This window comes from Dryobates pubescens, chromosome Z, assembly GCF_014839835.1.
Source record: "Dryobates pubescens isolate bDryPub1 chromosome Z, bDryPub1.pri, whole genome shotgun sequence".
Lineage (NCBI taxonomy): Eukaryota > Metazoa > Chordata > Aves > Piciformes > Picidae > Dryobates > Dryobates pubescens.
In genome coordinates this window covers 38,301,852-38,327,643 of record NC_071657.1, presented here as the reverse complement: position 1 = coordinate 38,327,643, position 25,792 = coordinate 38,301,852, and the positions used below count along the sequence as shown (strand labels likewise).

Genomic DNA, 25,792 nt, shown 5'->3' with positions numbered 1-25,792 from the left:
ACAAAACACCATAGAGGAGGATCATAAAGAATCCACCTAAAAATTAAATAAAAAAGCATTCATATAAAATCCATATCTGGAGCTCTGGCTCCATGTTGCCAGAGACAAATACGGGAAGCAGGTAAGATGTGTCATTTAATAAAAAAGGAAATGGAGAAACAGCAAGCAGAACCCTGACGGTGATACTCTGTGCTGATGGGTGATTCATCACACAGCAAATGGGACACCTTTGCAAAAGAGACGGCAAACCAGTGCTCTAAGCTTGTGATCAGCATAATATGCAACAACACAGAGCATGACTCTACTACCATACAGAATTTTGCTTTTAGTTGTTTCAGTAAATACCACCAGGGTAATAAGACCCAGCAATCAGAGTGGAAACTCAGCACCAGTTTCTGCCCCGCATGTCTTCCAACGGCCTTTTTGCCCTAGAGTTTGTGGGCTTAAGAGTCCTATTGCAATTAAGCGATGCATTTGGAAGTTTCTATTTTGATTTCAACTGCAATAAACTTGCTCTTTCACTGATTTGACATTTAAAACTAGGAATTAAAAGCTGGTGGAAATTTTCTCTTAGAAGAAATTAATCTGGAAAATTTTGTCAGCAAAGTAAAAACATTTAAGTTTAAATAAATTTAAAAGCTTCTGCAATGTTATCGCTGTAGCCTGAATGCATATCATAAAAGAGGAAATGTGGTAGCCACCAATCAAGTATCTGGCTTCACCTCTCACCTGACAGCACTCAAATCATCTCTCTCAAACCATGGATTTGCTGCAATGAGCAACCATCAGTTGAGACATTACTTTCTCAGAGGACAAGCAAAGAGAAATCTTCTTTCCTTGGTGTCTACAAGCAAAGAAGCCAGCAAGAAAAAATGTTTCTGGGTGCATCACTGAACAAGGATCAGGAATCTCCTGATTCACCTCCACTTAGAAGGAAACACCGTCTCATGTGTCTTTCATCACAAACAAGAATGAAGGGAAAACCAGTGGAGGAACTAAAAGGAATTACAAAGGTCAATGGAAAAAGAATCTGGCTTCTTCCTTCCTAATGGAACAATGCTGCTTCCTTTGTGATTCAACAGGACCTTTTGATGTGCTTCTGGACATATCTCTGCATGGTCTTTAGTGCATACATGGCTCCAAAGTCTGGATTGTAGTCTCAGCCTGAAAGAGCCTAGTACAAAATACTGCCTCATTTCTCTCCTGTCCTTTTGCTTTGACCCCTGTGGCAGGGTCTGTCATTAGCTCCTGCCTGACCCTAACAGGACTTTGTTCTGGAAGTCCCATAAGAAAATTCCAAAATGTGAGGAAAGTTTTCACTCATGATTTTCACATAGCTCACCAGTTTTTTCTCTCCTTTTTTTGGTAACTGCTTATTGATAACTCAACACAGCCTGCAAAATCTGTGGTAAGTATGAAGGGAACACAGCATAGCACAGCAGCACCTCAAATCACTGTCTCCTGCACAAAAATGAAGCTGCCTGCCTAGACAGGCATTACTGCAGTGATGATCATGTATGTGAACTGCATGGTTCAACTGCTCTTCATGGCTCTCACTAGGGAAGAAGATGTCTTTTTCCTGGGGTGTATTTGTTTTGCCTTGTACTGAGGCATCTGAGGAATATTTCTCTAAAGACCACCATGGCAAAATTGACAGAAAACAAACCACAACCACCTCATTTTCCACTAATCGTTCTAAAATCATCTAACATTCCAGCCTCCACTTCATCCTAATCTATCCTTGCATCAAGGAGCCAAAGCTAAGAAACCTGCTCTCCAGGTGAAGATTCCCTACAGAGTGAAAGTGTGTGGCTCACACTGTACATTTGAGTGCTGTGTTCATTGTGCCATTGAACACAAGCCTTTCATCCCAATTTTTCAGCCAATTTCCACACTACCTTAGTCAAGATTTCTTAGTCCACACATTGTCAGTTTCTCTGTTAGAATGTTAGATGAGGCAATGCCAAAATCCCTGTTAAAATCAAAACTAAACAACACCCACTGCTCTGCCTTCCTCAATCACATCAGACATCTCTTTGTAAAAAAGGCTATCAAGTTGGTCAGGCATGATTACCCCTTCATAACCCAACGCTGATTATCCACAACCAGCCTCTTCCCTTTAATCTATTTGGAAGCAGTTTCCAGGAGAATTTGCTCCACAGGTGGAGAAACAGCTGACCAGTCTGTAGTTCCCTGCCTGTCTTGAAGACAGGAATATAATTTCTTTCCTCCAGTCTTCAGGGACCTACCTTGATTATCATGGCCTTTCAAAGGTCATTGAAAGGGGCCTTGCAATGACATCATCCAGCTCACTCAGCATTCATGGATTTGTCCCATCAGATCCCATGGACTTGCATATGTCCAGTTCAAATATTCTTTAACTTTATCCTCCTTCACAAAGGCTAAGTCTTCCTTGCTCCTAATTTTCCTACTGAGTGCATGTACTTGTGACTGCTGAAGGCTTGTATTAACAGTGGACATCCAGCCAAAGGACACCGAGTACCTTGGCTTTTCCCTGTTCTTTGTGAACAGGTACTCTGCCCCACTATGGAACCCAACTAAGGCCTGTATCTTCTGTAGCTGTCCTGAGGACACCTGAGGAAATCCTTCTTCTTGCCCTTCACATCTTCTGCCAGATTCAACTCCACAAAGACTTCAGCTTTCCTAAATGCAATCTTAACACATTAGACAGTACCTCCATTCATCCCATGTCACCTGCCACTGTTTCCACCTCCTGTACACCTCCTTTTTAGTGCTTTGCCAGAGGCAATTTGTTCATCCATGAAGGCCTTCGGCCATCTTTGCTTTATTTCCTGCTTGTTGAACAATTCCTGACCTTAAAGGAGGTGATCCTTGAAAAGTAGTAAATTCTTCCAAAGCCTTCTTCCCCAGTAAGGCCATGTCTAACAGGATTCTTCCAAGCAGATCCCTGACCAAAGTCAATTCCCCTGAAGTCCAGGGTTATGATCCTACATTTTACTCTGAACCCTTCTTTCATAATCATGAAGTCCAACATCCATGTTTTGAAGTCCAGCAAAGTGCCTCTCCATGCCTGCTAAATGGTCACCTGTGTTAGGGAGTTGTAGTGCACTCCAGAAACATCTTGGATTGCTTGTACGCAGCTGTGTTGTTCCTCCCGTAGGTACAGGGCTGGCTGAAGTTCTCTGTGAGGACCAGAGGCTGCAAATGCAATGTTTCCTCCAGTTTTTTGGAAAAGGCCTAGCAGAGAGCCATCTTGATGTGTCTGCTAATCCTGACCCAGAAGCTCTCAGCTGTAGGTTCATCACCCTACCTTAGGCAAAGTTTCATGTGTGGCCACTAATAACTCACAAAAGACATGACTCCCCCTCCTTGCCATCAGTGTCTGTCCTTTTGAAAAACCCTGTGTCCATTCATGGCAGCACTCTAGTCATGGGAGCTACCCCACTGCCTCACTTCAGTCCTATTGTATTGAACATATAGTTTCTCTTGTTCACATCATTGTGTATCCTTTGCCTGCCAGACCTGTCCACTACTCCCTCGCTTGATTGTTGGTCATATCATTTTGGGTTTGTACTCCCTACACAAAACAGTATAAAAATGTCTATGCATAACATGAAGCTCAGAGTTACAGCAAAGTCAAACCCAAAAGTGCGGTTGCAACCTTATACAGAAGCAAAAGGACACAACCAGTCAAGCTCAGGAGTAAAAAGAGATCCTCCAAAAGAAACATTTAAGACATGGCAAGAAGCTTAGTTCTGGAGGCTTGTGTTGCCTCCAGCATCTCCCCTGGTGGTATCTCTGACTTTTGTCTTACCTGCTCTTTCTTTTCTTCAGATTATGGACTTTCCTTGCCAGGCAGTGCCTATCTAGAATAGGATCCTTTCAGATCCCAATCAACATTGCATCACAGTTCCGGGGTGGGGGGGAAAGCTCAAAGGTGCAGCCATGCAAAATACCAGTTATCTGCTGGTTACCAACTCTCTGCCACACAGACCTACAATGTGGCATACAGCATGATAGACAAAAGCTGCTGTCAGATATGCAGAACAATTTCCTAACGCAGATGCCTCAATTGCACCACTTAATCCCTTTCCCTGCTCATCCTAATATCCAATTCACTGGTACACAATAAAACTGTCTTTGATGAGGCACACCTATGACAATTTTAGATGAACAATTCCTTAAGAGCATACCAATGGAAGACACTTATCATGATTGGCATTACTACAAAATGCAGTCAACCATTCCATAAAGACAGGTTCCAAACATAGCAACACATAGTCTTACAACAGTAGATAGGTCCTGCCTGAAGTATATCAAATAGATATACTAGGAAAGGATAGAGGGTTACACTTTTATTCTCCATTGATGAGGAGCTAAATGCATGGCTAAGGTCACAGAAAGGTCTTACCAGGAAGAAGCACCACATCTTCTGGGATTGATGTGACATATCTGTCTAACAAGAATATACTCCTTGGTGAAGCGTAAGCTGAATAAACAGAACCTCAGGACTGTACCCCAAGTATAAGGCCAGCTGCCCCATCTGCATGCATAGGGTAAAAGTAATATTTTCCATAGATACCTCAAACTCCAGATAGTGGTCCTTCAGCTTGTAATCATCTACTTCCTTGCCCTTGAGCTTCTTGTCAGGAGGATAGGAGCGATGTTCAGCAAGCTCAGTGGAGATCTGCTTCAGCTTAGCTTCATGGGACTTCAGCTGTTCATCCTTCAAAAAGACATTAGGCACTTAAGTGAAGAATAAATAAGCAAAGGATAGCAGAGAGTTCCCTGTAAAATAATACTAAGTAGCTTTTTCTTTTTCTTTCCTTTTCTTTCTTTCTATCTTTATTTTCTTTTTTTCCCTTCTTTCATTTCTTTTTTTTTCTCTTTCTTACTTTTTTGCTTTATTCTTCTCTCTTCCCCCCCCCCCCCCACCTTTTTCTCTCTCTTGCTCTTTCTTTATTTTTCTTCTTCTTTCCCTTAACTAATTTTAATTACATAGATATGATCAGTTATCCCAGAGCTCTGTCCCCAACAGCCTTCTCAAAGACACCCAGGCAAAGTGGCCAACTTTGCAGAAAAAGACAGCAGCTACCAGATGCCATTGGGAAGGATAGAGAACCTGTCATTCCTCACCTTGCTGAGAGCAACAGAAGCAGCTTGCTGCAGAGTACTACTGACAACATGACACTTCTGCTCTAGTACATTTTTTGGCAAATTAATTCAGGCTGTTGTTGTGTGCAGTCAGACCAAGGGCAGAATAAGACAGCTGAAGAACCTGCCACCAGTCTTTGTACTCTCTTTCCAGGACAGAAAGAACATGGAGACAGAGCCCTTCCTTCCATTTCTGCACTACTCTGGTCTGTGGTTTCCATTTGTTCAGAACAATACAATGCATCCAGAAAACGAAGGGCTGTCCAGTCTCCAAAAGGTAATGTAATTTTGCTAAGCTGCTACCAGCTTTTATCCCACTGTGCAGTTGGAGAAATTGAGGAGATGCTACTCCCCCTTCCCAGGCAATTTCCTTTATCATAATCCTAGGCCCACACACTTCCTTCAGTCCATCTGTCAACTAACCTTATCTCAGCTCTGAAGGTTTCCAGCTCCTGCAGCATGGCCTTCTGGCCATTTCTAGACTTGTCTCTGAAATTATGTTTGAATTAACTAAGTTGAAAATACAGACAAGGTCATTCAGCTCTCAGTGACTTAGCTAGAGTCATAACACCGGGTACCACCCAGCTCAGCTCCCACACAGGTACTTATCCTCAGAGGAGGAAACAGCTGCCAGTAGCTGTCCCTCTGTGGTGTGGCTGCGCAGCTTGCAGCTTCATGCCTAGCTCAGACATGCCTGCACTGCAGTGAGAGTCCCAACACGGACTGAGCCGCTCAGCTCACTGAGCTGGAGCTGCAGAAAATTGCAGAGAGGGGAAAACTTCTACAGAGGATGATAGCTAAGCTCCAGCTAATCTTGTGTTTCAACTCTTTCAAAAGAACTGAAGACAGAAACATGGGATAATTTGCCTCCACCTGTACATGGTAGGATTCAAACTGCTCACTATTGGCTGCCACAAATTCTTGTTGCTGTTAGTAACTACCTTGGATCTATCTGCTTTCTCTCTATTACATTGTGCTGAGTCCTTGGTCTCAGTGACATCCTGATGTCCACCTACAGCCTGATGACACGGGATCTTTGAGCACCTATTAATTTGACATAAGTCAAAGGCCTTCTGCAGGGCCTTTGACACAGTTCCCCATAACATCCTGCTTGCCAAGTTGGAGAGAGACGTATTTGATGGGTGAACTGTTCAGTGGATAAGGAATTGGCTGGATGGTTGCATCCAGAGCGTGGTGCTCAATGGCTTGAAGTCCAGAGACCAGTGACAAGTGGTGTCCCTCGGGGGTCTCTACTGGGACCTGTGCTGTTTCACATTTTTATTTATGACATAGACAGTGAGACTGAGTGCACCATCAGCAAGTTTGCAGATGACACCAAGCTGTGTGGTGCTGTCAATACACCAGAGGGACAGGATGTCATCCAGAGGGACCTGGACAAGCTGGAGAGGTGAACCCAGGTGAACCTCATGAGTTTCAACAAGAGCAAGTGCAGGGTCCTGCACCTAGGCTGGAACAATCCTCACTATCGACACAGATTGGGGGATGAGGTGTTAGAAAGCAGCCCTGTGGAAAAGGATTTGGGGGTACTGATGGATGAGAAGCTGGACATGAGCAGGCACTGTGTGCTTGCAGCCCCGAAGGCAAATCACATCCTGGGCTGCATCAAAAGATGTGTTGCCAGCAGATCCAGAGAGGTGATTCTGCCACTTTGCCCTGCTCTGGTGAGACCTCACCTGGAGTACTGTCTGGAGGTCTGGAGCCCTCAATATAGGAAGGACATGGACCTGATGGAAAGGGTCCAGAGGAGGGCCATGAAAATGATCAGGGGAGCACCACTGCTACAAGAACAGGCTGATGAGGCTGGGGTCATTCAGCCTGGAAAAGAAGAGGCTCCAGGGTGATCTAATAGCAGCCTTCAGTACCTGAAGGGGCCCTACAAGAAGGATGGAGAGAGGCTGTTTAGAAAGGCCTGGAGGTATAGGACAAGGGGCAATGTCTTTAAACTAGATAAGAGCAGATTTAGATTGTATGTTACAAACAGGTTCTTCACCGTGAGGGTAGTGGAACACTGGAGAAGTGACTGGGGCCCCATCCCTGGAGGTATTCAACATGAGGGTGGACAGGGCTCTGGACAATCTGATCTAGTGGAGGATGTTCCTGCTTAATGCAGAGGGGGTTGGACTAGGTGAACTTTGGAAGTCCCTTTCAACGCAGACCATTCTGTGATTCTGTGATTTCCAGAGTAGTGGTCATTTGGATGTATATGCACATTCTTGGGGAAAAAAGGGGAAAAAAACCCACAACCCTAGTATGATCTTTTCTAGACTAGCTGTTCCTTTATATACATAACTTTGTCACATCGTATCTCTTCAGTTGGACTAACCAAGATCAGACCCTGATCTGGTTTTGAAAGCAAACTTGGTGCAATGATCTTGCATGATCGACCAGGTCCCATCTCTCTTCCCTTCCCCATGTTAGTTTCTACCTGCATTCCAACTTCTGCCTGACCAGGAACAGGCCTTTTGAAGAAGTCCATCACGATTCAGCTCACAAAATCCTCAATAGCAACCACAGGGATTTCACAATTCATATTTTTTGTCAGCCAAATGAGAAGCAGCCTGCTGGCAGCTTTTCCATACTGACAGATAAAAGCAGACATGTTTCTGCTTGCCTCTGAATTTATCTGCTTTGAACACTTAACATTCTTCTGCCTTTAATAAAAACAGCTTATCTTACCCCACTTTTTGTGTCTCCCCTTCTTTGACATGCAAACCATAGGGCTGTGTTCTGTTTTATTTTCTTTCCAGGTTAAATGGAAACAATGAGACTAGGAAACAACATGTTGAAAGAGCAATCACACAGAATGATGAGTAAAAAAGAGGCTTTTTTTGGTCATTTGAGGTAAGTTATTGAAGTCTCATATAGTATATTTTAAAAGGTATGTGTGAGCAAAATGAGACAAGTCAATATTAATCAATTTTAAACTTTAACCCAGAATGGAAAGTTGGTCAGCATATTGTAAGAAGAAAGGCCATGGAGAGGAAAAAAAGTAGGGCCATTATAAAAAGCCCCCTGCCCTTTGATAAATGCAGGTTATGAGTTAGTGGTCCCTAAGCAGTGTTACTAAGCTATGAAAATGGCAAAAAAATGCATTTAAGAAGTAATCCAGCATGGGCAAATGACTTTAAAAGCTACAGGAGGTTACTTGTAAACTGTGCACCTAGGATTGGAATCTATCACCTCTGCCACTCTGTCAACTTGATGAGTTATGTTTCTGCAAGTGCAGAAGGAATTGCAGGAATGCATTAGAGATCCCAAAGCACGTGGAGCAAGCATCAGAGCGAGGGAGTCTGAAACAAGCAGAAGTGGATGGGGTTTTGTGCAAGAAGTAGTAGAGCCATGAAATCTCCCTGCCACAGGATGCTATGGAAGCCAAAAAGCTTATGTGATCACAAGGGGAGACCAAAGACCTTCATGTAAGAGACAGTTTATAAATATACATTAAACAGGAAATCCTAGAGCTGATAAGGGCTGGAGTCTGGAAAAATGTTGTGGGAGAAATATAACTGATGTTTGTCTGACACATGATCTTTCACCTTTTATCACCCCAGTAAGCCAAAGACCAAGAGTGTGTCCACTTCTTCTGAAATGGCAATAAACACCCAAAATAAAAAAAATAAATTTAAAAAAATCACTTAGTATCTGAAATGTCTATTGCAGAACCACAACCACAGGATGAAAATTCTGTATCTGGTACTGGGAACAGTGGTAATTGCTCCTTTTCTTCACAAATATGAAAAAAAGTAATACTCAGGCCTGCTACTTCTCTCCCCTCGCTTCAAAATTTTCATCAGGAAATGAACTGTGCAAGCCTTCTTCTCCTAGGAATGCTAGTGGAGACAACCACAAAACAATGCCAAGGTCCACTGTGCAGCCTCCAGCCAGCCTGAGAAGTCACCATCATCTACTCTCTCTATAAAAAAACAGCTCACCTGAGATAGCTTTGTTGTGGTGGCTGGCAGAAGTGGGCGACTGAACTTCTTCTGAGAGCCAATAGCTGCTGGAAAAGGTGGTGCAGAGAAGACAGCAGCCACACAGTTAATCTTGTTGATCCAAGTCTGCATTTCTTCTTGGCTCCTGGGGAAGAAATACATACTGAGCACCTCTTGACTTACCCTACTCTACCTCTTCCCAACTCCTTCAATGGTTTTTTAAAAGGAGGAACAACCCGAACTGGACAAGTCTTACGAGTTTGCTCACATAATTTCAGATATCTCAGTCACAGAGTACCTCATGATTAGGTCTGTGACTCACCTTAGCATCCACAATTTCCTAATCCAATTCAAATGACATAGGTGAAAGAGGCAATCAATGCCACAATTCAATCACATGTCCTAAGATCTCAACTGTGCTGGACATCAAAAGATCTCTAGGAGGTTTCACACAGATTTCATTGAAAAGGGCTCAGGCACAAGACTGATGCAAAGTTTTTAATGTCAGAAGTAAAAGGCGGGCAATCTGTTCTATCTCGATATCACAGCCTGTAGAACTTAATGAAATTATTCTTGTATTAAATAGTGACTTTGTTTCAGACCAAAGCATACTTTCTAGAAAGACATCCAGATAGGACCTGATGACATCAGAAGACTGCCTTTGGTCATTTGCTTAAATGATTAATCACCCTCATTGTTAAAACTTTGTGCCTTGTTTCCAAATTGAATTTCCTGCAGCTTCCAGCTGCTGCATCTTGTTAGGCCTTTCTCAGATAAACAGCCTCTTAAAATCTGGGGTTTCTTTCTCATAAACCACTTGTGCCCTATTATCAAATCACTGGTTAATCGTATTTATGATCAAATAAACAGACTGAACCTCTTAAACATCTGCTTTAACCTGTCCAAGCATAAATCTACCCCTCCTTCAGCACTGCTTTCTTTTCTCAATGACTGTCAGGAGAACTTACTGGGCTTGGAAAAGCAGGACCCTCCAATCTGCTGTTTTAAGCTTGAGGACATTGGGTTTCTTCTCATAGTCTGTTGCCTTGGATGCCAGTGCATGATGCACACTAACTGCGTTCTTCAGATCTTCCTCCGACAAAGCCTTTTCTGGCTTATATTCATCCTGCAGAAGTTAACAGGAGTAAAATGGCATCTTATTTCTCCATGTTCTACTCCCTTTCCCCTCAACCTAGGGAAAAATCTTGTTCCACAGTCATGAGTAGTATTAAGATATATGAACTGAATGCGATCTGATTTGAGCACTTGTAGTTTTCACTACCTTTAACATGTTTTTCTTTCACTTCCTTTCTCTTTTTTCTTCTATTTGAAAAGGAGAGAAGAAGCTCCACTACCTGCTTGACAGAAGGAAGGGTAAATGGAGTAGCTGACTGTCATAACAGCTGTGGGCTATTAGTCTCCTTTTCAGGAATCCTTCATGGCCAGCTCCTCTCCTCCATTACTCAGATGTTGCTTCCTGCCCAGGTTATCAGCCTTCACTGCTCATTTTTTATTTTTCTCAGCTGCCTTTGTATGTGCTCCTAGGCAGACTTTCACATAGTGTAGAAGCCCGCTTATCAGTCTCCACAAAGCAAATACAGCAGCCTCTGCTCAGGACAATAGAGCAGACTTTCTGCTCAGGGTCTGCAAATGGCAAACACAAGTACTGTCCAGGTTTCTGACACAACAACAGTATCACTCCCAACATCAAAACTACATAAGGAGGGAGGCAAACTCTGTGTTGCAAGCATAATTCTGTGAGCAGTTTTTGATCTCCTGAGTGACAGAAGCTGGATGAGGGCACAATCATGGTGTAGCCACAAGTTCAGTTGAAAACCCATCTGACTATAAATGGCTAGGGAAAGCCAGGAAAAGTCAATTGCCAGCAATTCTGCTTATGTAAAGTTTCTGAAGTAGAGAGCAACGCAGGCTGCAATTGAATCCATTTTGGCACCTCAGGACATCACAGAAATCAGTCTCATCTGAACATCCACCAAGGAAGGGGGTGTGACAGATGCAAAACAAGACAAATAATTCCCTGCAGGGGTGATAAGTACTGATCCCTCCCCTTGCACAAAGAGTTGTGAGATAGGGTTTAGTAGACAACACAGTGAAGAATACAGAGCATGTGCAGGGACAGCACTAGCTTAAACACATGTAGAGGCATCCACCCTGGAGAAGAGCTGGTTTTAGTGGTTCACAGGGCTTGTATGGCAGCACATAGACCTGGTTGCAGCCAGAGGCAGCTATACTGCTGAAGGCATCTGTGCTCTCAGCCAGGCTGGGTTTGGTCAGGGCTCTCTAGGAAGAGTTTCAACAGATGGGGAATCACCAGTTGTAATGATCACCTCTCAGAAAGGAGGACAAAACACTCCGCTCCTCTCTGTTGTTTCATTCTTTCTCACAAAGGTCCAGTTAGTGCAGGCCCAGAACTTGCTGCTGCCCCAACACTTCACCCAAAGAGATGCAGCTGACCAGCAACATTGTCACAACATTGCATCCACTTGGGGCTGGCCAAGGGTACAACCCACTACAGATCTGGCAGGCCTAGCAGAAAAGCAGAGCACTGCTGCACAGATCAACAAAGGCTAGGTTTCAACCTCAATGTCGAGCGACATAAAGGTTTTTCAAGGTCTGAATACCAGAAAGCTTTGGAGGGGTCCCCATATCTTGATGGACATTTGACTCCCACTTTGGTTACTGCCAAAACTTTCTTCAAGGGAGATTTGGGAAAGGCCCTAGCCAAAGGAAAAGAACTGAAGGAAGCTTTCCACCATCTGGTCCAGCCCCATCTTGAAGGTCAAACCTCATCCTTAAGAGGTATAAAAGCTGTCCAGGGAGACTGGAAAAACTTTAAAGCCAGGAAATGAACTTAGGCCTCAGATACATGATATTCTGGCATTTCTCAAGTTACTGCCTAGAGACAGTGTCAACTATTGCCTCATCTGTTGACTCCCAGCTTCCTCTGTAAGATGTATCCAATGTCCATAACCTGCTCTGGTGTTCCAGAAGAACTCCGCATTTGGACAGTCTAAGAAGCAGTTCAGGCTGATAACCCCCTCTGAGTGACTCAGAATGTTCATGGTAATCCTTGCTAATCCCATCAGATCAGTTGGCTGCAATCTACCTTGACAGCTGGGGCTCTGCCAGCTTCTTCAAAGGCACTGATCAGCATGCTGGAAATATCTCCATGTAGTTGGTCAGCCTCAGAGAAAGCTGGAAGGATGTGAATTTGCTGTCAAAATTCCTCCAAGGCCTCAATCTCTCTTCAACTGTCAGAGAATGCTAGGGGAACAGGAACATCCGTATCTCCTATGCCATCAAGAACAGCATGTGCTCCGATGTGCTGATGCCAGTGTGGAGGTTGTGCTGAAATAGAAGGCAGCTCACTAAAGTTAGACTAAAGCGGTGGCAAGGAATGTATGAGGAGGAACTGTGAGTCTATCGACGGGAGGCTGATGGGAGTGCTGCACAGCGCAACAACATGCCAAATTCATCTTTCTCAGGCTCCTGGAGAATGACTTTCCCATATTCTGTTGACAGAGAGTCGGCATATTTCTGAATCTGGTTTTGCAAGATCAGAGAATGGCATAGGTGTTTTTTATCAGTCAGTGTACCATGGGTGGGTACCTATGCTCAGCTGCATGTGACTGCTGTAAAGCTCTATTTCAGAAAGTCTTGTCACCAAACATCGACATCATTCTGACATTTCTCTCCTTTTGTTACATTTTAATAGAGAAAATACATTTGAGGAAAGTTATTTGAGGAAAGCTATGGACTTCAGGTTACTCAAGGAACTAACTCAGAAGGCACCTTGGGAAACAGCTCTTAAAAACAAAGGGGTCCAGGAGGGCTGGACCTGCTTCAAGAAAGAACTCTTGAAGGCGCAGGAACAGGCTGTGCCAATGTGCCAGAAGATGAGCTGCCGGGGTAGACATCCAGCCTGGATGGGCAATGAACTTCTGAACGAAATAAGGGGAAAAAAGAGGGTGTATCATCTTTGGAAGGAAGGTGAGGTAACTCATGAGATATTTAAGGATGTTGCTAGGTCATGTAGGAAAAAAATTAGAGAGCCAAAAGCCCATTTAGAGCTTAGGCTGGCCTCTGCTGTGAAGGACAACAAAAAATCCTTCTATGAATATATGAATGCTAAAAGGAGGGGCAAGGACAACCTCCACTCCTTAGTACACAGAGGGGAATATTGTAACAAAAGATGAAGAAAAGGCAGAGGTACTTAACACCTTCTCTTCCTCAATTTTTAATAGCAGGACAGGTTGTCTTTAAGACAACTAGCATCCTGAGCTGGCAGATGGAGTCAGAGAGCAGTATAGTTCCCCTGTGATCCAGGAGGAAGAAGTTAGAGACCTCCTTAGCCACTTGGATGCCCACAAGTCCATGGAACCAGATGGGATCCATCCTAGGGTGCTGAGAGAGCTGGCAGATGAGCTTTCAACAGTCCTGGCTCACTGGAGAGGTCCCAGATGACTGAAAGCTGGCCAACGTGATGCCCATCCACAAGAAGGGCCAGAAGGAGGAACCAGGGAATTAGAGACCTGTCAGCCTGATCTCAGTGCCAGGCAAGATTATGGAACAGAGATCATCTTGAGTGCAACCACTCAGCACTTCCAGGATGGCCAAGGGATCAGGCCCAGCCAGCATGGATTTAGGAAGGGCAGGTCCTGCCTCACCAACCTGATCTCCTTCTATGACCAGGGGACCACCTGGTGGATGTGGGGCAGGCTGTGGATGTAGTCTACCTGGACTTCAGCAAGGCCTTTGACACTGTCCCCCACAGCAAACTCCTGGCCAAACTGTCAGCCCATGGCTTGGACAGCAGCACTCTGTGGTGGATTAGGATCTGGCTGGAGTGGTGGTGAATGGTGCCACATCTAGCTGGCAGCCAGTCACTAGTGGTGTCCCCCAGGGATCAGAGCTGGGCCCCATCCTGTTCAATATCATTATTGATGATCTGGATGAGGCTACTGAGTCCATCGTCAGAAAATTTGCAGATGACACCAAGCTGGGGGCAGGATTTGATCTGTTACAGGATAGAAGAGCTCTGCAGAGGGACCTTGACAGGCTGGACAGATGGGCAGAGTCCAAGGGCATGAGATTTAACACATCTGAGTGCAGGGTTCTACACACTGGCCACAACAACCCCATGCAGTGCTACAGGCTGGGGTCAGAATGGCTGGAGAGCAGCCAGGCAGAAAGGGACCTGGAAGTACTGGTTGATAGTAGGCTGAACATGAACCAGCAGTGTGCCCAGGTGGCGAAGAAGGCCAATGGCTTCCTGGCCTGGATCAGGAATAGTGTGGCCAGCAGGATCAGGGAAGTCATTCTGCCCCTGTACTGAGCGTTGGTTACACCACACCTTGAATCCTGTGTCCAGTTCTAGGCCCCTCAGTTTAGGAAAGATGTTGAGTTGCTGGAATGCGTCCAGGGAAGGGCAACAAAGCTGATGAGGGGTTTGCAGCACAAGCCCTATGAGGAGAGGCTGAGGAAGCTGGGGTTGCTTAGTCTGGAGAAGAGGAGGCTGAGGGGAGACCTCACTGCTCTCTACAGCTCTCTGAAGGGAGGTTGTAGCCAGGCGGGGGTTTAGGCTGGATGTGAGGAAGAAGTTCTTCACAGAAAGAGTGATTGGCCTTTTGAATGTGCTGCCCAAGGAGGTGGTGGAGTCACCATCACTGGAGGTGTTTAAGAGGAGACTGGATGAGGTGCTTGGTGCCATGATTTAATTGATAAGATGGTTTGGGTGATAGGTTGGACTTGACAATGTCGAAGGTCTTTTCCAACCTGGTCTATTCTATTCTATTCTATTCTATTTTTTATACAAAAATACCTGAAAGCATTTAAGATTCTGAAGTGCCACTTCAAAGAACAAAAACTTACATACTGCACAGAAAGGTCTGAAAAAACACCAAGGTCCATGTCCTGCACTGCTTGCCCAGAAGCAAATTCTAGCAAGGAAGTGAGGTCAGACTTAATGTCCTCTCCTTATAAACCTCTTCTCCGTATGCACATCACATCCCATGTCAGTCTAGCAAACAGACATTCTGTCAAGATCCTGCTTTGCAATTTCCTCTTGCTATGAACAGAGGGCAGGAAATTAACCTCGGCCTGAGGATGCCAAGGCAAGGCCAACATCCCAAACACGTCAAACCTCTCATTTTATATATTACTGCGCAGCATGTTTAGTTGACTAATTGTGAACACTTCCACTGAGCCCCTCTGGCAGCCTCTTTACTCACCGATTCAGAAATCATTCTCTTTAATCACTCATTTTAAAATAAAGCAATATGCAGCACAGGAATTAGCACTGGAATATTTCTAATTGAAAATAAATAAAATAAAAATGTGGGCACAGAGACAAGACTGCCCAGATAAACTCCCCAGCAAATCTCAAGTGACCACCATTTGCAAACCACTCTCATGCATGGACTTTGACAGCAAAACAAGAACCACACTGGTATGCACCCAGAATGACAATAGAACTGGAATCACGCTGCCCACTGGAGGAATTACAGTTTCTACAAACAATCAATATTTATATTACAGTAGTGTCTTGAGAGAACAGCTGAGTTGCAGATAAAACCAGAAAGCAATAGGGCAAGGGTTTGTACATGTGATCGTGTGTATACAGCACTAACAGTGAGGTTTCTCCCTCTCATGCTTGAATATCACTCAGTGCAATGAGACAATCACCACAGATGTTACCTTCACAGACAAAAAGAGAATGTACAGATAATTAGAGAAAGGAAGAAAATATGTATGTGTGTGCATATGTGAACATACCCTGCCTTACAGCACTCAAACACAATGAAATCCTTTGACAATGACTATTGCCAGAGGCATACACTGTTACAAAGACAACAAGATGTTCCAAAATGCTCCTGTACTTTCTGAAATTAGCGTAACTTCAGTCTCCTGGTATATTGCAAAAGTAAACAACAGCTCAGCCACTTTTATTGTAATATAGTATCTTAAAATTTCTGCTATACCACATGCCTAACAGGCAGGGCTGATGCAAGCCCCTGCTGGACCTTCTGGAGCTGGAGAGAAATTAGAGAATGCTTCACAGCTGCCACAGGCGGTATTGGGGCTGAGCAGGGGCTGAAGGCACCCTGGGGAGGCTCACAGCTGTCCCATCACACTTGGAACAGAGTCAATTCCCATCAGGAATCAACCTTTTAAGGTACTAAAGAAAGAAGTCTTGCTTGTCATTGTGCTACAGTAAAATGGCTGCAGCTGCAAGTGTCTTCATGACCAAATGGGAGAGTGCTGCTTTGCGGAGTCACCAGCCTGTAGTCACTGAATTCAAGTGCTATGACAAGTGAAAGACAGACAAATAACAAACAAATAAGATCAAGAATGCAAGCAACACATTTCATTCTGGAAAGACTCAGTCAGATGTAAAATTACTCTCTAGTGGTTGGAGGGCAAGACTGGGGAAAGCACCATTCTGTAGAAAATTTGCATGCTACATCAGCATCTCTACATTTTGTTAAACTGAACGTGTTTTAAACCAGTATGGCATTGATTCTCATAAAATACTTACTTAAGACTCTAAAATATACAGCATCTCCATTTCTCACCCTTAAAAGTTTATTAATACCCCTTTGAGGAACTAAGAAGAAACTAATTAATGTGTTATGGACAAAAAGCCTTCTTATTTCTTAGTGGAACACACAATATTTTCAGGTGACCTTTTCAGAAATCAGTGCAAGTGACTCCACCCAGGAAAGGGCAAGTACAAAACTGCCATATAGGCCACCTCAGAAAAAACTCAACCTGCTGCCAGCAAATGGACCAGAAGGAAGGCTCAGCTGCAGCTCAGCAGACTTGATATCTTGCACTGGCTTTGAGCATGCCACATCCAACTTTCAGCCCAAATCTTCTACCCTGACCACAGACTGTTTTGTCTCTTTCAGGATTACAGCCCTCTCAGAAAGGTACTACACCCGGAGTATTCAGCTTGTATACTTCATGCTATATAAATTTGATCCAAACCACTCTTTTTCTTCCCAAAGACTATGCAGGCTGGCTCTGATGAAACAACCACCTTCAGAAAGCTTCAGCAGGGGAGGAGGAAATAGCAGCATACATTTTAACTTGTTCTCTTTATAGTTGCAATACACAATGGAAATGTAAAAAGACTTTTCAAAGGAGCACACTTCTACAATACAGGGCAGTCAAACATCACCTATTTAATGAATATTTCACCTACAATGGGTATCAAAAAGCCTTAAAAAATCTACTTAGCTGCTACTGTTTATTTGATTTTGACAGCTCTCACTCATATGCTGCATTTCACATTCTAAGAGTATAGTTAAAACTGTACTGTAATATATTGAAGCTTGTGCCAAAGGACATGAAGGGTTTCAGTTGAGGTTTTTTTTTTTAGATTTCTTTTTCTGAGGCAGCAAAGTTTGTTAGAAACCAGTGTCTCTTCTTGCTTTGGGGGGAAAAAAAGTATCCTTTTATCCTTCAGTTCTGCTGTGGAGCAGAAGCTGCAGATTTCTACCAAGACCAAGCTGCCATTCCATTGTTCTGCTGCTCCTCCTGCAAGCATTGCAGAAAAGTATACTATGAAAAGACAGGAAAGGAGGACAGCTTTACAAGAGGGGAAGTCATACATATGAAAAGCAATGTTAAAGCAGCCTAGAGGAATGTGTGCAAGAGAGGGAGGTCTTTGCTGATCAGACTGGCTATTTTTTCAGCCGTGAGTGGCAGTAACAGCATAAACTGGAATTGATGGGGTACACACGTGGATGGGGACAATAGACCTGAACTTGCACATGTGAAAAGGGAGAGGGTGTCAATAAAGGACTCATGTCTGAATGTGTGTAAACAAGGTGGGGAGACAGATAAAGTAGCTACTCTGTGTATTGGAAAGAAAGCAGGCAGTTATAGTAGAAAGCATGCCTGCTGTTTTATCCCTCTTTAATCAGTTTCCTAAAGACAGTGATTTCCCCTACCTTCTGCAAGTACAGGACCGTTCCCTTCAGCACAGCATAAAAGGTTTTCCAACCTCGCTTTCCCCGGGGAGCTGCAAAGAAAAATGAAAACCCATTTAACTCAGATCCATTTTTACACTTTGTCTAGGAAACAGAAGAGCTACATTACTCCTGTATTAAACCTCCTTTGGACTCTCCTTTTCAAAGGACAATGCAACTTAGTACAGCGCCTGCACAATACCTGCTGTGTGCAAGAGCAGTAAAACAACCTGATGACAGCCCTGGACTGCATCAGAAGTGCACAGCAGCAATGCATAATACAGGCCAGAGAAACCCTGGTTTTGTGATCTTGCAGGTAGACAGACATTGCCCCTACACAGCTAGGTCTGAGCCCTGCACCATGGCAGTTTTCAGACAGAAATACCCTTTCTCCATGCCACAGAAGGCTGGCAGGCACTGCTCTAGGCCAACAGGATGCTGCTCAGAAAGCAGTGCATGTCAAAAGCATCCTTCCCCCTTGCCACTACAAGTTGGCACTGAATGTCCAGATGGCTTCTTGGTCCCTTCCTCTCTTCCTGCAGCCACAGAGGAAGTCAAAGAAGAGAAAGGAGAGGCAACCAAAATTCTAAGGAAAATTAAAAAATAACCTCTCAAGAACCCCAAAGTCAGTTGAAATGTAACAGAGACAACACATTCCTAGAAACAAGCAGTGGAGGTAAAAAAAAGGAAAACCAAAGGAAAAATTAAAGGAAAATAAAGGGGATTCCACGTGAAGGTTCCAGTTTGAAACTCAGCTGCAATAAAGAATAGAAGGCACAAGCCCTCTGGTCATAGTGTATCTAAGCTCAATCTCCACAAAGCATGCACCACAGACCAACATCCACTTGCCTCTATAGACAAACTGGTAACTCAGAAATGTCTCAGAACGACATCCCATTCTGATCTGAAGACAGCAAGTTATGGTGAAGAAGTGATTAGACCCTTGCTCTAGAGGTTAACCATTCTCATCTCACATGATATGCCTTATTTCTAATAGTTCAGTTCAGGTTCTAGCCACTGGTCCCTGTTACATCCTTCTCCTCTAGACTAAGTGCCTTTGCCTTAGTGCTTAGTACTCTTTTCCTGAGAAAATATATACAACATGTTAGCACACCATGTCATTAACAATACTGCACAATCCCTGCAATAACTCAAGAAGGAAATGAAATATGAAAGGGTCTAAATAACTTTCAAAAAATTAGTTTCTTTTATTTGCAACTGAAGAGTCAAAATGTAACTTTTTTCCAAGACCTGCATGACAGTGAGAGACAGACCTCCACGCTACACAGGAACTTCTGAAAACCTGACCTTAATTATATTACTCATAAAATTATTATCTCTAAAATGCCAGCATCCAGTGGGCTGAATAATGAGCAATGTTGATTATTAAAGAAATAATTTAATAAAGGTGACCAGATACAGTTACTTATTAAGGTTAAACAAACGCAAGTTTAATAAAGAGGAATCCATTCAGAGCATCCAGTCATCATAAATAATGAGGTCAGTTTGATTCTGACTTCTCTGGATTTAGTTGCCTAGCTGTCAGCCTCCAGCCTGAAAACACTGACCTCCAATTGGACCTCCTAAAATATACCAGCAAAACATGCTAACACCAAGGAGCTTAGCCCAGCCAGGAGCAAGTTGCAGTTATTCAAAACCCATCGCAAAGTCAGACTTTGCCTTCAGGATTCAGCCTAACAGTCTGAAACATGAGCAGATGATCATCAACAATGATTAGGGAAAACAGTGATTCTTTGGGTAGCCTCTGTTGTTTCTAAGATCAATAGAAAACAAACAAATGAAGACATTCCTGCAACAAAACACACACAGGTGAATCAAAGACCTTCAGTAATTAGTGCACCACAAAGTAGGTGCACAAGAAATAGGATAAGAAGGAATAGGATAATTCAAGCAAGAACCACAGCAGAAAGGCTGTTATCTGGCTTTCTGGCTGTTACTGAAACCTGCTGAACTTCATTGTGTACATGACCTAAGGCTGGGAAAGTCTGGAATGGTTACATCATCTTCCAAGTAGAGAGAAGGAACAGCCTTTCTTTAAAGAAAGACCCAGAGGGGTGGGGAGATTTGAAACAATCTGGGTCATGTAAGGAAAAGGAGAATTATCAAACTACCATGGAACAGCTACTGTAATTCACTTGAAATTGTTTTCTCTTCTATAAACCATAAGATTAATTTTCTTTCAACACAAATGATTCACACTGCTTTACTGTATCACATTACCTATTATGGTCATGTATTAGAGCTGCTGGAAATGGGACTGAACATTGTAAATCCTGGCGAAACTGTGAGAGTTTGATAAACCAATTGCTATGTTGTTTGTTATTGCTGCTGTTCACGCTAATGAAGCAGCACTCCTTGCCTTGAGAAATATATGGACTCATTGAGAGTGACATTATGAAGAGACAAAAAGAAAACAAGGCATTAAGAGTGAAATATACTCACTTTTCTTTCCATCCATATCTGCGTGGATTTTCCGAGCCAGAAACCCAGTTTTATACACAACAGCATTGGGATCATGAGGGATGTCCAGGAATGGGTTATTCGAGTTGCCAATTCGACTGACAGCCTTTGTCTGGCTCCCATTATCCTTTTCATCTGTACCATCTGAATGAGACTTTTTTTTTTCTTCTTCATCCCTTAGAAAGCAATGAAAACAAGCACAAAGGAGGGACTGATGAGCAAAGTTTCAGTTCAGTAATTCTTGCACAATCCCTGTCAAAACTTTACCTCTCTCTTTATAGAGGGAACTGTTTGGAATGAAATCTAAATGTACACCAAAACTTAGCTGGGATATAGCAAAGCTTCAGCTCACCTACCTCAGCCCAGAATATAGAGCCAGATTTTTCTGAAGCCTAGGTTTCCCTACTGCAGTTTCAAAGGGTAGGATTTCAAGGGTGTTATGTGTCCTCCAACTTCACCTATTTTTAATTCCACTAATTTGCTAAAATGGGGAAAGGTTGTTTGCTGGGCTCCCCTGAAAAACCTCCAACTTCTTCAACTGTTCACGTGTAGATTAAAAGAATTAGATTACTATAGATCATTGTGGCTTACCCCTTAGCTTATGAAACACAGACTCTACCTTCTTTTCTTTATTTTCCTCTGCAGACTAGCATAAAAGTAGTAATTTGAAAATAAAACCTATACTAGGTGAATTACGTTATCTGTATTTCAGAAACAAAATGCTACTCAAAATGTTACTTATTAGGGCAATGTACTCAACACAGCTCTTGGGGACAACAATGCAACCCATTTCAGCAAGTCACAAGCATTGCCTAATAAATGCCTTTTTGCTTGTCACAGCCAAAAGGAAAAAGGACCAGGCAACCTAGAAAAAAACAGTGGCTGTACATCGTATGAGTACTACAATTGTCTCCAGAGAAAAACAGACCACTGAATTGGGGTGGATACTGTAAATGGAGAATCCAAATTTCATGTCAGATTACAGAACAGGCCTGTTCCCCACACACTCCCCTCCTGGTGGCTGGGAAAGGAGTATCATGAAGGATGAAGACTATCAATGCAAAGTCATGGTAGCAACACTTCTCCTAAGACCAGCACCTGGCTAAATAGAAGTCATGACCACTTCAGTGTGGAAATGAGTGCACCCCATACAAGTTTGCAGGGAAGTTCTTCTGCCCCTGTACTCAGCACTGGTTAGGCCACACCTTGAGTACTGTGTCCAGTTCTGGGCCCCTCAGTTTAGGAAGGATGTTGAGTTGCTCGAACATGTCCAGAGAAGGGCAACAAAGCTGGGGAGGGGTTTGGAACACAAGCCCTGTGAGGAGAGACTGAGGGAGCTGGGGTTGCTTAGCCTGGAGAAGAGGCTGCGGGGACACCTTCTTGCTGTCTACAACTACCTGAAGGGAGGTTGTAGCCAGGTGGGGGTTAGTTTCTTCTGCCAGGCAACCAGCAACAGAACAAGAGGACACAGTCTCAAGTTCCACCAGGGGAGGTTTAGGCTGGATGTTAGGAATAAATTCTTCATGGAAAGAATTATTGCCCATTGGAATGGGCTGCCCAGGGAGGTGGTGGAGTCACCATCACTGGAGGTGTTTAGGAAGAGACTTGATGGGGTGCTTGGTGCCATGATTTGGTTGGTTGGATGATAGGTTGGACTTGATGATATTGAAGGTCTTTTCCAACCTGGTTAATTCTATTCTATTCTATTCTATTCTATTCTATTCTATTCTATTCTATTCTATTCTATGACACCAAGCTGTGTGGTCTGGTTGACACACTGGAGGGAAGGGATGCCATCCATAGGGCCTTGGACTGGCTTGAGAGGTGGGCCCAAGCCAAACTTACAAAGTTCAACAAGGCAAAGCTGAAGGTGCTACGTCTGGGTTGGGGCAATCCAAAGCACAAATATAAGCTTGGTGAGGAGCAGCTCAAGAGCAGTCTTGAGAAGGACATGAGGGCATCAGTTGATGAAAATGTCAACACAAGCTGGCAATGTATGATTGCAGCCCAGAAGGTCAACCCTGCATCAGAAGAAGTGTCACCAGCAGGACAAGAGAAGCAATTCTCCCACTGTACTCTGCTCTCATGAGATCCCATCTGGACTACTCGGTCCGGTTCTGGTGCCCCCAGCACATGAAGGGCATTGAACTGGTAAAGCAGGTCCAAGGACAGCCACGAAGATGATCAGAGGTCTGAAGCACCTCCCCAACAGGGACAGGATGCAAGAGTTTGGGCTGTTTAGCCTGGAGAACAGGAGAACAGGAGGCTCTAGGGAGGCATTACCGTGGTGCCTACAGGAAAGCCAGGAAGGGACTTTTTAGAAGAGCTTGTAAGAATAAGATGAGAAGGAATGGATTGAAGGTAGAAGAGGGCAAGTCTAGACTGGAGATTAGAAAGAAGTTCTTGACAGTAAGGGTGGTAAGACACTGGAACAAGTTGCCCAGGGAGGGTAGAAAAGAGGACCCTGGAAACTAACGTCACGTCAGCCTCATCTCCGTGCCTCAGAAGATCATCGAACAGATGCCGTGCTAAGGCACATGGTGCACAGGGAGATGATTCAAGACAGCCAGCATGGGTTTACTAGAGGCAGGTCCTGCCTAACTAACCTATTGGCTTTCTATGACAAAGTGACTATGTCAGTAGGTAAGGGAGCACATCCTCTGCATGTGATCTATCTGGAATTCTGCAGGGCCTTTGACATAGTTCCCCACAACATCCTGCTTGCCAAGTTGGAGAGAGAAGTATTTGATGGGTGAACTGTTCAGTGGATAAGGAATTGGCTGGATGGTTGCATCCAGAGCGTGGTGCTCAATGGCTTGAAGTCCAGAGACCAGTGACAAGTGGTGTCCCTCGGGGGTCTCTACTGGGACCTGTGCTGTTTCACATTTTTATTTATGACACAGACAGTGAGATCGAGTGCACCATCAGCAAGTTTGCAGATGACACCAAGCTGTGTGGTGCTGTCAATACACCAGAGGGACAGGATGTTATCCACAGGGACCTGGACAAGCTGGAGAGGTGGGCCCAGGTGCACCTCATGAGTTTCAACAAGAGCAAGTGCAGGGTCCTGCACCTAGGCCGGAATAGTCCTCACTATTGACACAGACTGGGGGATGAGGTGTTAGGAAGCAGCCCTGTGGAAAAGGACTTGGGGCTACTGTTGGATGAGAAGCTGGACATGAGCAGGCAGTGTGTGCTTGCAGCCCCGAAGGCAAATCACCTCCTGGGATGCATTCAAAAGATGCATTGCCAGCAGATCCAGAGAGGTGATTCTGCCACTTTAATCTGCTATGGTGAGACCTCACCTGGACTAGTGTGTACAGGTCTGGAGCCCTCAATATAGGAAGGACATGGGCTTGATAGAAAGGTTCCAGAGGAGGGCCACGAGAATGATCGGTGGATTGGAGCATTTCTGCTATGACAACAGGCTGAGAGAGCTGGGGTTGTTCAGCCTGGAGAAGATGAGGCTCTGGGGAGACCTAATAGCAGCCTTCCAGTACCTGAAGGGGACAGGATGAGGAGTAATGGCATCCAACTAGAGAAGGGTAGATTTAGATTGACTATCAGGAAGAAGTTCTTCACTATGAGGGTGGTGGAACACTGCAACAGGTTGGCCAGGGAGGTGGTTGAGGCCTCTTCTCTGGAGATATTCAAGATAAGGCTTGACAAGGCGCTAGGTAGCCTGGGCTGGTTGGGGATGTCCCTCTTGACTGAGAAGAGGTCAGACTAGATGACCTTTGGAGGTCCCTTCCATTCTGGACCATTCTATGATTCTAAGGATGAGCAAGGCATGTATAAGTCCAAGAGCTCCTTTTGGGCACACTACCACCATGTCTGCTTATGGGACAATCATCCCAAGAAATGTCCTCTAAGAACTGACAATCTGTGTTATCTTGATCTCTGATGAAATCATCTTCTGATGAATAACTCAGTTTGAGGAGATACAGGGATAATAGATTGGTTTGACAACAGTGAAACCAAATCCAGAGACATAGAGGCTGTATTAATGAACTCAGCAGTGCCAAGGAATGTTCCCAGGCATTTGACTTTTGTCACATCATATTACTTTGTGCTTGGCATGGTATCATCCCAGCTCACTCCCAAACAATTTCCAGACCTCACTTAGGAATCTGTACAGTCAAGGACCATCCCAACAAGCAGTATAGAAGCAAGCATCTCCTTCTGAAGGTTGAGACTTTTCAGTGATATGGATGCATCGACATTTGGCCTGAGAGTCAAACAAAGGTGCGAGACATTTGAATTAGTTGTAGACATATAGCCAAGGTGGTGCACCATACCTTCATGGTGTTGTCTTACAAAGCCTACTAATTAAGACAAATAAAGCTTTTACTTGAAGACTTCATTCCTGAAGGGGAGAGCAGTCCTTACATTTTTCAGGCTACTCATATGTATTTTCCCACTCCAGAAGAGAGACATCTGCAAAAAACTTCTGTTGGTCAAAGAAATTAGGATTTCTTCATGCATGCTTTGGCTGAAGCCCTCTCTCAACTGAAAAAGCTTAAGTATTTCTGACTATTTTCATTGTCTCTACCCTTCCCATGTCCTCCGCACTTACTAGCTGCTGGGAAGTCTGGAGCACTGTGGGGCACTTGTTTCTTAGATATGTGTCCATTCCACGAACAAATTCAACAGAAGTCTGTGGTACCAAATCCAGCGCTCAGGCCAGTTTTGTCCTACAGAAGTGCCCTGTGAATTTTGGGATCTCAGCCAAGGACATAGTGGAGTTCTTGTCAGCAATTACCTACTATTGTAAATGGCTTAGCATTTTTTCTGAATAAACTATCTTCTTTGGAGTTCTGGGAGTGAATTACTTTATACTGATCAGCTGCCCTATGGGAATGTAGCAGTGCTCTCATCCAAGCAGCCACAGGTGTGGTGATGAGCAATTGTGGGCATTCTGAACAACCTAGTGCTGGGGGAAGCTCTGTCAAATTCAGCATCTCTGGGATAGCCAGCTATTAAGAGGGAAGTCTTAAACAGACAAATGCAGATGGGGCAAAGACAAAATGGCATCTGCTGTCATGACTGCTGGCAGCACTGAACAAACCTTTAACTCATCCTCTAATCTATAATTGAAAATGGGACATCCTTGAAACTCAGATGCCTCAGGCACTTGTGAGACCTGAGTGTTCTGATGAGATCCATCAGGTCAAGATGCACAAGCCAGTCTCTAAGAGGCAATGAAGAGAATCAGAGAACAATGGG

The 25,792-nt window shown here is 44.0% G+C and overlaps 1 protein-coding gene across 3 annotated transcripts in view; it reads right to left on the bottom strand.

Annotated features, from left to right (window-relative positions):
- The window catches only part of LOC104305774 (PH and SEC7 domain-containing protein 3), a 116,075-nt gene that overhangs the window by 3,971 nt on the left and 86,312 nt on the right, over nucleotides 1-25,792 (bottom strand). For all 3 annotated transcript variants that reach the window (XM_054179039.1, XM_054179038.1, XM_054179037.1), the window contains 5 exons: nucleotides 20,549-20,742; nucleotides 18,068-18,138; nucleotides 10,058-10,215; nucleotides 9,090-9,234; nucleotides 4,565-4,708 (listed from right to left, as the gene is read on the bottom strand). In XM_054179039.1, coding sequence (XP_054035014.1) covers nucleotides 4,565-4,708; nucleotides 9,090-9,234; nucleotides 10,058-10,215; nucleotides 18,068-18,138; nucleotides 20,549-20,742 — 712 coding nt within the window. The remainder of the gene's footprint in view (nucleotides 1-4,564; nucleotides 4,709-9,089; nucleotides 9,235-10,057; nucleotides 10,216-18,067; nucleotides 18,139-20,548; nucleotides 20,743-25,792) is intronic.